This window comes from Ranitomeya imitator, chromosome 5 (genome assembly GCF_032444005.1).
Source record: "Ranitomeya imitator isolate aRanImi1 chromosome 5, aRanImi1.pri, whole genome shotgun sequence".
Lineage (NCBI taxonomy): Eukaryota > Metazoa > Chordata > Amphibia > Anura > Dendrobatidae > Ranitomeya > Ranitomeya imitator.
Window position 1 is genome coordinate 5,235,144 of NC_091286.1, and position 14,629 is coordinate 5,249,772.

The window sequence follows — 14,629 nt, forward strand, 5'->3', positions numbered from 1 at the left end:
AAGGAACTTATCTAGATGTGTGGTGAGCACTTTGACCCAATAAGAGCTTCACAGAAGTTTATAATGCAGAGCCGTAAAAATAAAACAAAATTTTTTTCCCACAAAAATAATTTTTTAGCCCCCAGTTTTGTATTTTCCTGAGGGTAACAGGAGAAATTGGACCCCAAAAGTTGTTGTGCAATTTGTCCTGAGTGCGCTGATACCCTATATGTGGGGGAGAACCAGCGTTTGGGCGCATGGGAGGGCTCGGAAGGGAAGGAGAGCCATTTGGAATACAGACTTAGATGGAATGGTCTGCAGGCGTCACATTGTGTTTGCAGAGCCCCTAATGTACCTAAACAGTAGAAACCCCCCACAAGTGACCCCATATTGGAAACTAGACCCCCCAAGGAACTTATTTAGATGTGTTGTGAGAACTTTGAGCCCCCAAGTATTTCACTACAGTTTATAACGCAGAGCCGTGAAAATAAAATAAAAAATTTCCCCTCAAAATTATTTTTTAGCCCCCAGTTTTGTATTTTCTCGAGGGTAAAAGGAGAAATTGGACCCCAAAAGTTGTTGTCCAATTTGTCCTGAGTGCGTTGATACCCCATATGTGGGGTGAACCAGCGTTTGGGCGCATGGGAGGGCTCGGAAGGGAAGGAGCGCCATTTGGAATGCAGACTTAAATGGAATGGTCTGCAGGCGTCACATTGCGTTTGCAGAGCCCCTAATATACCTAAACAGTAGAAACCCCCACAAGTGACCCCATGTTGGAAACTAGACCCCCCCACGAACTTATCTAGATGTGTTGTGAGAACTTTGAGCCCCCAAGTGTTTCACTACAGTTTATAACGCAGAGCCGTGAAAATAAAAAATCTCTTTTTTTCCCACAAAAATTATTTTTTAGCCCCCAGTTTTGTATTTTCCCAAGGGTAACAGGAGAAATTGGACCCCAAAAGTTGTTGTCCAATTTGTCCTGAGTACGCTGATACCCCATATGTTGGGGTAAACTCCTGTTTGGGCACACGGGAGAGCTCGGAAGGGAAGGAGCACTGTTTTACTTTTTCAATGCAGAATTGGATGGAATTGAGATCGGACGCCATGTCGCGTTTGGAGATCCCCCTGATGTGCCTAAACAGTGGAAACCCCCCAATTATAACTGAAACCCTAATCCAAACACATCCCTAACCCTAATCCCAACAGTAACCCTAACCCTAATCCCAACGGTAACCCTAACCACACCTCTAACCCAGACACACCCCTAATCCTAATCCCAATCGCAAATGTAATCCAAACCCTAACCCTAACTTTAGCCCCAACCCTAACTGTAGCCTTAACCCTAACCCTAGCCCTTACCCTAGCCCTAACCCTAGCCCCAACCCTAACCCTAACCCTAGCCCTAGCCCTAACCCTAACCCTAGTCCCAACCCTAACCCTAGCCCTAACCCTAGCCCTAACCCTAGCCCTAACCCTAGCCCTAACCCTAGCCCTAACCCTAGCCCTAACCCTAGCCCTAACCCTAGCCCTAACCCTAGCCCTAACCCTAATCCTAGCCCTAACCCTAGCCCTAGCCCTAACCCTAGCCCTAGCCCTAGCCGTAACCCTAACCCTAGCCCTAACCCTAGCCCTAACCCTAGCCCTAACCCTAACCCTAGCCCTAACCCTAATGGGAAAATGGAAATAAATAAATTTTTTTCATTTACTTTTATAGCGGGTTTTTTAGCGGATTTTTATGATTGGCAGCCGTCACACACTGAAAGACGCTTTTTATTGCAAAAAATATTTTTTGCGTTACCACATTTTGAGAGCTATAATTTTTCCATATTTGAGTCCACAGAGTCATGTGAGGTCTTGTTTTTTGCGGGACGAGTTGACGTTTTTATTGGTAACATTTTCGGGCACGTGACATTTTTTGATCGCTTTTTATTCCGATTTTTGTGAGGCAGAATGACCAAAAACCAGCTATTCATGAATTTCTATTGGGGGAGGCGTTTATACCGTTCCGCGTTTGGTAAAATTGATAAATCAGTTTTAATCTTCGGTTCAGTACGATTACAGCGACACCTCATTTATATCATTTTTTTATGTTTTGGCGCTTTTATACGATAAAAACTATTTTATAGAAAAAAATAATTATTTTTGCATCGCTTTATTCTGAGGACTATAACTTTTTTATTTTTTTGCTGTTGTCGCTGTATGGTGGCTCGTTTTTTGCGGGACAAGATGACGCTTTCAGCGGTACCATGGTTATTTATATCCGTCTTTTTGATCGCGTGTTATTCCACTTTATGTTTGGCGGTATGATAATAAAGCGTTGTTTTTTGCCTCGTTTTTTTTTTTTTTTCTTACGGTGTTTACTGAAGGGGTTAACTAGTGGGCCAGTTTTATAGGTCGGGTCGTTACGGACGCGGAGATACTAAATATGTGTACTTTTATTGTTTTTTTTTTTTTATTTAGATAAAGAAATGTATTTATGGGAATAATATATATATATTTTTTTTTCATTATTTAGGATTTTTTTTTTTTTTTTTTTACACACTTGGAAATTTTTTTTTTTACTTTTTTACTTTGCCCCAGGGGGGGACAATACAGATCGGTGATCTGCCAGTTTGCACAGCACTCTGACAGATCACCGATCTGTCTGAGAGCAGTGCAGCGTTACCAAGTGCCTGCTCTGAGCAGGCACTTGGTAAGCCACCTCCCTCCCTGCAGGACCCGGATCCGCGGCCATTTTGGATCCGGGACTTACTGCAGGGAGGGAGGTAGGAGACCCCCGGAGCAACGCGATCACATCGCGTTGCTGCGGGGGTCTCAGGGAAGCCCACAGGGAGCCCCCTCCCTGCGCGATGCTTCCCTGCACCGCCGGCACATCGCGATCATCTTTGATCGCGGTGTGCCGGGGGTTAATGTGCCGGGGGCGGTCCGTGACCGCTCCTGGCACATAGTGCCGGATGTCAGCTGCGATAAGCAGCTGACACCCGGCCGCGATCGGCGGCGCTCCCCCCGTGAGCGCGGCCGATCGCGCTGGACGTAATATTCCGTCCTTGGGAATTAAGGCCCACCCCACATGGACGGAATATTACGTCCAATGGCAGAAAGGGGTTAACCCTATCCACCGCCGATTTGAAGAATACCGGTAATATCAGGATTACGAACCATATTAAGACAATTGACAACATATAATAAAGTGACAGTGCATAAAGTGCCACAGAAACAATACATATATCATATAACAGTATGATCATTAGTGCTAGTACAATCCAATACATATTCAACACATTACAATACAGCAATAAAATATTTGTTGCCAAAGTACAGTATTGCCGAATCCATATGGTGCTTCCACAGTAGTGATTTAGGTGTGATGATGATGGGAGACATATTCCTCCAATAGTAACTATTATTCAGGTGAAAACTAGATAAAATGTAAACAAGTGATATTAGTACAATAATAAGGAAAAAAGAAAAAATAAGAAATAAAAGAAGAAATAATAACAATGAAAAAAATGTAAAATAAAATAATAAAAACAAGGGGAGGGGAAAATCAATCAAAGGTCTAGAGATGACGCTGCAAACTACAAAAACGATGAAAAACTTAATTGCTCATTAAGGCCCGCCGGTGTCATTGTGTCTAGAGTCACGATCCAGCGGCACTCTTTTTGTGTAAGGATGCGCACATTGTCTCCACCACGTGTCCCCAAATGGACACAGTCAATCCCCCATATTTTCAAATCTCCCGGATTACATTTGTATTTCAGCCTGAAGTGCTTGGGGATTGTTTTCAAGGAGTCCACGTCGTCCACATTGGAGACAATGTGCGCATCCTTACACAAAAAGAGTGCCGCAGCGTCATCTCTAGACCTTTGATTGATTTTCCCCTCCCCTTGTTTTTATATAATATAAATAAAATATATATATATATATATATATATATATATATATATATCTCCGACCGTCACTGCCAGGATCCCCAAATAACACCAGAACGGTATTCTGGCACCAGTTCCTTGTTAGATATAAGCCCGGTCCGTTAATAGCTTATATCGGGTCAGAAACCAACCCCAGGTACGTATAAGTACTAGCCAGACTGACGGACGTGGGAAATCAGGTTTCGAGATAAAAGAGCAGCCCAAAATTAATTGATATTTTAATTGCCAAAAAGGCACACTACATACTACAAATATAGACAGGGTAATATACAGATAATACAGCCAGAAGTACAGATAATAGTAGGGTATGGGTTAGGATAGCAGTTAGCTGTATGTCACATTACCGATTCTTATCACTTGTGGTTATTTATATAGCACCACTGATTCCATGGTGCTGTACATAAGAAGGGGTTACATCAAATTGTGGGCTTACATTCTACAGGATGGAGGGAAGCTCTCGTATCCACAGGCACCTTCTTAGTTTCTGGTCCGTCTCCACACATGACGTGACGTGGCTTCCTTGGCAGAACAAAGACAAAGCTAAATGTGTACAGTCAGCTTTTAATCCCTAGCTCGCCCCTCACGTGTTTGCTACTGCCCTGCTGGGTTGGGCTGAATTCTCCTTCCTTGACCTCCTAGCTGAAATAATTCCTAATATCTAGAATGGGTCATAACTTCCCAGGGGAAGGTCCAAATGCGACGACTATCGGACATAACGCTGAGATGCACGGTACTTTCATAATTCATCTCTAGATGTCGGTGACGCTGGGTCTGGAGCTTTCCCATGAAGTAAGAAGACTTGCACAAGATAGCAGGGGGTCTTGGCTCTGCTCCTCCCTGCCTTCATTAACAAGTGGCCTCTAATTCTCTGGCCAAATGGTAATTTTTGGAGCTTACCAACACATATATTCACATGCAGGCATCTGCTCCAGACAGTCTGCTCCATTCATCTTTTAACTTCCATCTTTTTAATTACTTTTAATTTGGCTACTTTCACACTAGCGTCGTTCGACGCACGTCACAATGCGTCGTTTTGAAGAAAAAACGCATCCTGCAAAGTTGCCTGCAGGATGAGTTTTTTTCTCCATAGACTTTCATTAGCGACGCATTGCCACACGTTGCATCCGTCGTGTGACTGATGCGACGTGTTTTTGCAGTCCGTCGGGACAAAAAAACGTTGCTTGCAACGTTTTTTTTTGTCCGTCGGGTCCGCTTTTTCCGACCGCGCATGCGCGGCCGGAACTCCGCCCCCTCCTCCCCGGACCTTACAATGGGGCAGCGGATGCGTTATAAAACTGCATCCGCTGCCCCCCGTTGTGCTTTTACTTCACAGCATGCGTCGGTACGTAGGCCCGACGCACTGCGATGGGCCCGTACCGACGCTAGTGTGAAAGTAGCCTTAGACTGAATTCTAGAATGCATTTGACCACTCATCACTGCTACAATATTATCATCATCATCATCATCATCTGTACTATCTAACTCGAGCTGTTCTCCTCTTCCCACAGGTATGCACTGAATGTCTATCTGATCTCCATTTTTTTCCCCTCTGGTATGCACTGCTCACCTTTAACTTTTGTTCCATAATGAACTTCACTTCACTTCTCTGGTGTCTTCCATGCATACCTTGTAGTCAGTCTAATCCCTCCTCCCCCTTTCATGATCCTCTGCACGTTTTCCCAACCATGATAACCTCATACCCATTCATCCAGCCCCCATTCCCCCAGTCCCCTTACCTAGAGCATTATGGAACGCACGCTCCGTCTGCAACAAACTACCATTTATCCATGACCTCTACATCACCAACAAACTCTCATTCCTCGGCATCACGGAAACCTGGCTCACCCCCTCGGCCGCTCCAGCTGCGCTTTCCTATGGCGGATTCCACCTATCACCCCAGCAACAAACGTGGTGGAGGGGTTGGCTTGCTCCTGTCCGACACCTGCTCCTTTACTCCAATCCACTTACCACCCTCCGCTGCTCTTCCCTCGTTTGAGGTGCACTCCGTCCACATCTATTTCCCCTTCAACCTCCAGCTGGTGTCATCTACCGCCCCCCAGAACTAGCCATCTCCACTTTTCTCGACCACTTCACCACCTGGCTACTTCACTTCTTCTCTGTTGACATCCCCACTATCATGGGTGACTTCAACATCCCCATTAACACTTCCACCTCGGCTGCCTCTAAACTTTTATCACTGACTGCCTCCTTTGGCCTCACTCAATGGTCCTTTGAGGCCACTCACAAAGATGGCCACACGCTGGACATCATCTTCACCCGCCTCTGCTCCCTTACTAAATCTCCCCTCCCTGACTACAACCTACTGACATTCTCTTCCCTCTCCTCTCCTAGTGTGCATCCCCCACTCCACAAACTCACTCACCCTTGCAGAAATCTCAAACACCTCAACTTGCAATCACTCTCTGAGTCCCTTCTCCCTCTTACAGACATAGCCTCCCTTCATGACACAGATGCTGCTGACACTTTTTATAACACCACAACAACAGCAACACTTGATTCGGCCGCCCCACTCATGCATAGCAAAACTTGTACACTCAACAGGCAGCCCTGGCTGACCAAAAAACTGAGATGGGCCTCCAGGGTCGCTGACCGGAGATGGAAGCGATCCCGCTCTGCCGACCACTTCAAGGCATACAAGCAGTCCCTCGCCAGCTTCAAGTCCACGCTCACTGCCGCAAAATAAACTTCTCATCTCTCATAACCTCCCTGTCTCACAACCCTAAACAGCTTTTCAACACTTTCAATTCTCTACTCCGTTCCCCCGCACCTCCTCCCTCCCCTCTCATTTCTGCTGAAGACTTTGCCTCTTTCTTTAAACAGAAGATCAATACGATCAGAGAAAGCTTTGGCCCACAGCACCCAATGCTCCTCTTAGCTGATCAACCCTGCTCCTCCAAAACAAGCTTCTCCACCATGACAGAAGATCAGCTCTCCGCCCTCCTGTTAAGATCACACCTCACCACCTGCACAATCGACCTGCTCCCATCCCACCTCATCCCTAACCTTGCCACGGACTTCATCCCAACCCCGCACTCACAACAGGTGTCTTCCCCTCATCCTTCAAGCATGCCAAGCTCACACCCATCCTCAAAAAGCCCTCCCTCGACCCATCCTCTGTGTTTGCTATCGCCCGGTATCTCTTCTCCCTTACGCCTCCAAATTACTGGAACAACACGTCCATCTTGAACTGTCCTCCCACCTCTCCTCCTGCTTCCTCTTTGACCGATTACAATCTGGCTTCCGACCACATCACTCAACTGAAACTGCCCTAACTAAAGTCACCAATGACCTACTAACTGCCAGGAGCAAGCGACCATTCTCTGTCTTCCTAGACCTGTCTTCTGCCTTTGACACTGTGGACCATTCCATCCTGCTACAGACCCTCTCATCTCTCGGCATCACAGACTTGGCCCTATCCTGGATCTCGTCATATCTGACACCCCGAACATTCAGTGTCTCCCTCCCCCACGCCACCTCCTCACTCCGCCCCTTGTCAGTCGGTGTTCCTCAAGGCTCTGTTCTAGGACCCCTACTCTTCTCCATCTACACCTTCGGCCTGGGACAGCTCATAGAATCCCACGGTATGCAGTACCATCTCTACGCCGATGACACGCAGATCTACCTCTCCGGACCTGACCTCACCTCCTTACTTACCAAAATCCCACACTGTCTGTCTGCTATCTCGGCCTTCTTTTCTGCTCGCTTTCTAAAACTGAACATGGACAAAACAGAATTCATCATCTTTCCCCCCATCTCACTCTACCCCTCCACCAGACCTATCCATCAATATTAACGGCTGCTCACTTTCCCCGGTCCCACACGCCCGGTGCCTCAGGGTGATCCTCGACTCTGCCCTCTCTTTCAAGCCTCATATCCAAGCCCTTGCCTCCTCCTGCCGTCTCAAACTCAAAAATATTTCCCGGATCCGCGCATTTCTTGACAGCGACACCACAAAAACTCTAGTGCATGCCCTTATCATCTCCCGCCTTGACTACTGCAACCATCTACTCTCTGGCCTCCCCTCTAGCAATCTGGCACCACTCCAATCCATCCTACACTCTGCTGCCCAACTAATCTGTCTCCCCGCTATTCCCCAGCCTCTCCATTATGCCAAGCCCTTCACTGGCTGCCTATCGCCCCGAGACTCCAGTTCAAAACCCTTACAATGACATAGAAAGCCATCCACAACCTGTCTCCTCCATACATCTGTGATATGGTCTCCCGGTACTTACCTGCACGCAACCTCCGATCCTCTCAAGATCTCCTTCTCTACTCCCCTCTCATCTTCCCACAACCGCATCCAAGATTTCTCTCGTGCTTCCCCCATACTCTGGAACTCTCTACCCCAACACATCAGACTCTCGCCTACCATAGAAACCTTCAAAAAGAACCTGAAGACTCACCTCTTCCAACAAGCCTACAGCCTGCAGTGATCCTTAGTCTGCTGAACCGTCACATGACCAGCTCTACCCTCTATTAGTGTATCATCACCCGTTCCCGGCAGACTGTGAGCCCTCGCGGGCAGGGTCCTCTCTCCTTATGTACCTGTGTGCCTTGTTTTTTTGCTCATGTTTAATGTATTTGCCTATATTTGCCCCCTTTTCACATGTAAAGTACCATGGAATAAATGGCGCTATAAAAATGTATAATAAAGTATGTACTTTTCCCAAGGGTGGGGCCGCAATTCAGGAGTAGAGGGAGATCTCTGGATAATCTAGGAGGCCTGAATTCATAAATCCAAAATGGAGTCTCCCTTGTCCTTCACACCTCCACGCTTTAGAGGGCACTAGGGGGTATCACATCCCCGTGTTCCCCCGCGCACCCTTCTGCAAACTTTTATTATTCCTGTGAATGATTAAATTCTTACTGTCGTTCCATGGGATGAATTTAAAGGTCTGGCTATTTCAAGCCATAACAAGTCTGAAAAAGGCCATCCATAGGGAATTAAATAGACTGCTTTTCCAAAGGCAGATATTTTAGGGTTCTCATCCGAACACCACTGCTTTTTCGCTCTGGAGAATAGTTAGGCCCCATCACGCTCCAGTCGTAGAAGAATGTAGTCACAGCAACACCTGAGAGACTTGGGCCTGTTGTATATAAGGGGACAATACAAATATCTCGCTGAGGATCTGTTTATACCAAGGAAGGTGACGGGCACAAGGGGGCATTCTTTGCGTCTGGAGGAGAGAAGGTTTTTCCACCAACATAGAAGAGGATTCTTTACTGTTAGGGCAGTGAGAATCTGGAATTGCTTGCCTGAGGAGGTGGTGATGGCGAACTCAGTCGAGGGGTTCAAGAGAGGCCTGGATGTCTTCCTGGAGCAGAACAATATTGTATCATACAATTATTAGGTTCTGTAGAAGGACGTAGATCTGGGGATTTATTATGATGGAATATAGGCTGAACTGGATGGACAAATGTCTTTTTTCGGCCTTACTAACTATGTTACTATGTTATGTTACTATGTTACTATGTAACCCAGGGCATTAGAAAACAGACAGGCCTATAAAACCTCTTACTGTGACTCTTATTCCTTCTCACCTGGACTACTGCAACTCTCTCCTGATCGTCTCCCTCTTACTAAACTTTCCCCTCTCCAATTCATCCTGAATGCAGCAGACAGGGCCATTTTTCTCACCAACCGTTACACTGATCCCTGTGCCAGTTATTGCACTTGTTATCGAGTCCAACAAACTGCTCACTTTCATCCACAAAGCGCTCCACAGCCCTACATCTCCTCATCTCTATCACCTACCCATCCTCTCCAGTGCTGCACAGCCCTACATCACCATCTACCACCTACCCATCCTGTCCATAGTGCTGCACCGCCCTACATCTCCCACCTACCCATCCTGTCCACAGTGCTGCACCGCCCTACATCTCCCACCTACCCATCCTCTCCACAGTGCTGCACAGCCCTACATCTCCCACCTACCCATCCTGTACACAGTGCTGCACCGCCCTACATCTCCCACCTACCCATCCTGTCCACAGTGCTGCACCGCCCTACATCTCCCACCTACCCATCCTGTCCAGTGCTGCACCGCCCTACATCTCCCACCTACCCATCCTGTCCACAGTGCTGCACCGCCCATCTCCCACCTACCCATCCTGTCCACAGTGCTGCACCGCCCTACATCTCCCACCTACCCATCCTGTCCACAGTGCTGCACCGCCCTACATCTCCCACCTACCCATCCTGTCCACAGTGCTGCACCGCCCTACATCTCCCACCTACCCATCCTGTCCACAGTGCTGCACCGCCCTACATCTCCCACCTACCCATCCTGTCCACAGTGCTGCACCGCCCATCTCCCACCTACCCATCCTGTCCACAGTGCTGCACCGCCCTACATCTCCCACCTACCCATCCTGTCCACAGTGCTGCACCGCCCTACATCTCCCACCTACCCATCCTGTCCACAGTACTGCACCGCCCTACATCTCCCACCTACCCATCCTGTCCACAGTGCTGCACCGCCCTACATCTCCCACCTACCCATCCTGTCCACAGTGCTGCACCGCCCTACATCTCCCACCTACCCATCCTGTCCACAGTGCTGCACCTCCCTACATCTCCCACCTACCCATCCTGTCCACAGTACTGCACCGCCCTACATCTCCCACCTACCCATCCTCTCCACAGTGCTGCACCGCCCTACATCTCCCACCTACCCATCCTCTCCACAGTGCTAAACCACCCTACATCTCCCACCTACCCATCCTCTCCACAGTGCTGCACCGCCCTACATCTCCCACCTACCCATCCTCTCCACAGTGCTGCACCGCCCTACATCTCCCACCTACCCATCCTCTCCACAGTGCTGCACCGCCCTACATCTCCCACCTACCCATCCTCTCCACAGTGCTGCACCGCCCTACATCTCCCACCTACCCATCCTCTCCACCCACAGTGCTGCACCGCCCTACATCTCCCACCTACCCATCCTGTCCAGTGCTGCACCACCCTACATCTCCCACCTACCCATCCTCTCCACAGTGCTAAACCACCCTACATCTCCCACCTACCCATCCTGTCCAGTGCTGCACCACCCTACATCTCCCACCTACCCATCCTCTCCACAGTGCTAAACCACCCTACATCTCCCACCTACCCATCCTCTCCAGTGCTGCACCGCCCTACATCTCCCACCTACCCATCCTCTCCACAGTGCTAAACCACCCTACATCTCCCACCTACCCATCCTCTCCACAGTGCTAAACCACCCTACATCTCCCACCTACCCATCCTGTCCACAGTGCTGCACCGCCCTACATCTCCCACCTACCCATCCTCTCCACAGTGCTAAACCACCCTACATCTCCCACCTACCCATCCTCTCCACAGTGCTGCACCGCCCTACATCTCCCACCTACCCATCCTCTCCACAGTGCTGCACCACCCTACATCTCCCACCTACCCATCCTCTCCACAGTGCTGCACCGCCCTACATCTCCCACCTACCCATCCTCTCCACAGTGCTGCACCGCCCTACATCTCCCACCTACCCATCCTCTCCACCCACAGTGCTGCACCGCCCTACATCTCCCACCTACCCATCCTCTCCACAGTGCTGCACCGCCCTACATCTCCCACCTACCCATCCTCTCCACCCACAGTGCTGCACCGCCCTACATCTCCCACCTACCCATCCTCTCCACAGTGCTGCACCGCCCTACATCTCCCACCTACCCATCCTCTCCACAGTGCTGCACCACCCTACATCTCCTGTCACTTACCCGTCCTCACCAATGCTGCACCCTCTACCGTCTCCTGTCACTTACGCATCCTCTCCAGTGCTAAACCTCCTCCTGTCACCTACCCATCCTCTCCACAGTGCTGCTCCACCCTACATCTCTTCCTCTCTATCACTCTACCCGTGCTCTCTCTTTCGCCAATGACCTATGGCCAACATCCTCAAACCAAATCTCCCACTCCAGTTTCCAAAACTTCTTGCGTGCTGAGCCACTTCTCTGGAATACACTACCCAAGACAATTCGATTAATTCCCAAAACCCAGATTTAAGATTGCCCATCGTTTCACCTCACTAATATAACTATCCCTCTTTTGCCCTTTGAAAAATGTTCTTCCAAATCTGGGCCCTCGTAGCATCTGTTCACACCCGCCATGCACTCAGTAGCCCTCTGTACTTGTATACATATTGGACAGTGACCGTTTCATGCAGCATTATGTGAATACCTTATCCATACTGATAGTTGAACCGTACAATACAAATACTTTTTACCATTCAACTTTTGCTTACAAGCAGGACCCTGACTCCTATATCATTGGGTCTTCCATTGCCCTCAGGTTTAGGAAGATATTCTCCGCAGGACAACCTGCTAAAGAGGAATCTCGGAATCACTTCTTCTTGCTGCGAGTTTGGCCTGTGGTAACCTTCACTGCGCACCAGCCTTTGTATACAGACTTACGGTGACATCAGAACCTCGATGGATATTTGAGGCTTCGTCGGTCCTAATTCTGTGCCACGGATGGCCCTGAATATTTGGCGATCACCATATCCACTCAGGACATCTTGCCAAAGCTCCTGCTTGTTGCTCATTTACCAGGAACATAGGCTTAAATCTTGTGTTCGACGGAGGGTCTTTATCTTTAGTCATTCCAGTGGTCAGCGATGAAAGCACCCATGTACCCACACAGCATTGACCACGATCCACAGGGCCCGTTTAATATTTTATTTTTTCCAGGACCAACGAGCAGACACATTACAGACCTTGGACATACAATGTCCCGCTGTTTTTACAAAGAAAAGACCCTACACAATTCCATACCTCCGCTACCTTCATCAGGAGAGGTGACAGCGCGAAAGGCAGACCATACAGCAGGCTCAAGAGAAGACCCCCGACCCCAATAGGCCAATCCTGTAAGCACCGCAGAGGCGGAGGAGTCGTTCCCAGATGTGTATCTACGGAATACTAATTAAGGATTGGGGGATGGGTATCATTTCCATTAACACCTTAGCAGACACTCCGTAGGACTGGGTGTGTACAGAAAGAAGTGCCTCCATGCTCCATCATCCACAAATTCACCTGCCGGAGGTGCAGAGCGACGCTCAGTCTCATGGTCAGAAAAGAGTGATAATAGCGGCTGCCATGCTTTCAGCGCGACTGGACGCTCAAGACGTGCGCGGTGGTGTTAAGAACAGAATTTGTGCCCACTGACAGGTCACGAGCAACTCGCTGGAAGGGAGGAGGCAAATTCTGTCCGTCCAATGTATCCAAGATACCTGTCCAGGAATAACAAGACACAGTGAGTATGGCCGGGGTTCAGGTAATGGCCGCACAGTAGTTGCAGAGGGTCCCACCACCCCGCTCAGGAGGGTGAGCCGTCAGACCGTGCTCCCAGGGTTGTCTTGTCCCGGGGGGGGGAATGGGGAGGCCGATGACCAATATGCCGCACCCTACTATGTGGGCAAAGGGTTATTGAAGACTTGGCATCCTTACCTTCTACAACCTTATGATAGGCAAAATGCAGGTAGAGCAGGAACAACATGTGCAGAGCAGTGATGGATCCACACAGGATGAGCCTCTGCGTCTGGCCAACTGTGCGCGACAGCAAAACCACCACCTACAGCAAAAAACGGAGTAATGATGGGGGATGGGCGAGTGATAAGGAGCGATGCAGTCACTAAACGGGAGGTCTCACCATGCGTAATGTGGACAGGCCCCCAATGCACAACCAGAAGACGTAGAACAGAGAGTGAAAATGGATGTTATAAGTGATGAGGAGGACGATGCAGTGTCCGAACAGACCGTACCCCTGAAAAAGGAGACAGTGGTGAGTATAGGCATGTCACATACATCCCCCGGATACACCGCCTCCACGTCACAAAGCCCCTCAATACATCACCCCACATCACATACCTCTCCAAATACACCCCAATCATATTAATTACACTGCTGAAAAAATAAAAGGAACACATACAACGCAATGTAAGTCAATTACTTCTTTGAAACCAACCTGACAAGTTATAAAGCAACACCGATTGTGAATCAGTTTCTCCTGCTGTTGTGCAAATGGAACAGACAACAGGTGGAAATGATCGGCAATTAGCAAGACACCCCTATAAAAGGAGTGGTTCTGCGGGGGTGACCACAGACCATTTCTCTGTTCTCATCCTATTTAGCCGTTTTGGTAACTTTTGCATTTTGTCACTGCTATCACGCCTAGAGGTCCTGTACAGCAGCATGAGACGAACTCTACAACCCACAGAATTTGCTCAGGTAGTGCAGCTCATCCAGGATGGCACATCAATGCGAGCTGTGGCAAGAAGGTTTGCTGTGTCTGTCAGCGTAGTGTCCAGAGGATGGAGCAGATACCAGGAGACAGGCGTGTACACCAGGATACGTGGAGGGGGCCATAGGAGGGCAACAACCCAGCAGCAGGACCGCTACCTCAGCCTTTGTGCAAGGAGGAACAGAAGTAGAACTGCCAGAGCCCTGCAAAATGACCTCAAGCGGCCACTAACATCCATGTGTCTGCCCAAACTGTCAGAAACAGACTCCATGATGGTGGTATGAGGGCCCGACGTCCACAAATGTGTTGTGCTCACAGCCCAACACCGTGCAAGGCAGTTGGCATTTATCAGAGAACACCAAGATTGGCAGATTTGACACTGGCGCCCTGTGCTCTTCACGGATGAGAGCAGATTCACACTGAGCACAAGTGACAGAGC

At 48.9% G+C, this 14,629-nt stretch overlaps 1 protein-coding gene across 1 annotated transcript in view; it reads right to left on the minus strand.

Annotated features, from left to right (window-relative positions):
* Positions 1-12,614: 12,614 nt before the first annotated feature.
* Positions 12,615-14,629, minus strand: part of YIPF3 (Yip1 domain family member 3) — a 30,202-nt gene continuing 28,187 nt past the window's right edge. Inside the window, 3 exon segments of the mRNA XM_069768238.1 lie at positions 12,615-13,180; positions 13,398-13,521; positions 13,600-13,713. Of these exon segments, the coding sequence (XP_069624339.1) occupies positions 13,053-13,180; positions 13,398-13,521; positions 13,600-13,713 (366 nt within the window). The 3' untranslated portion in view covers positions 12,615-13,052.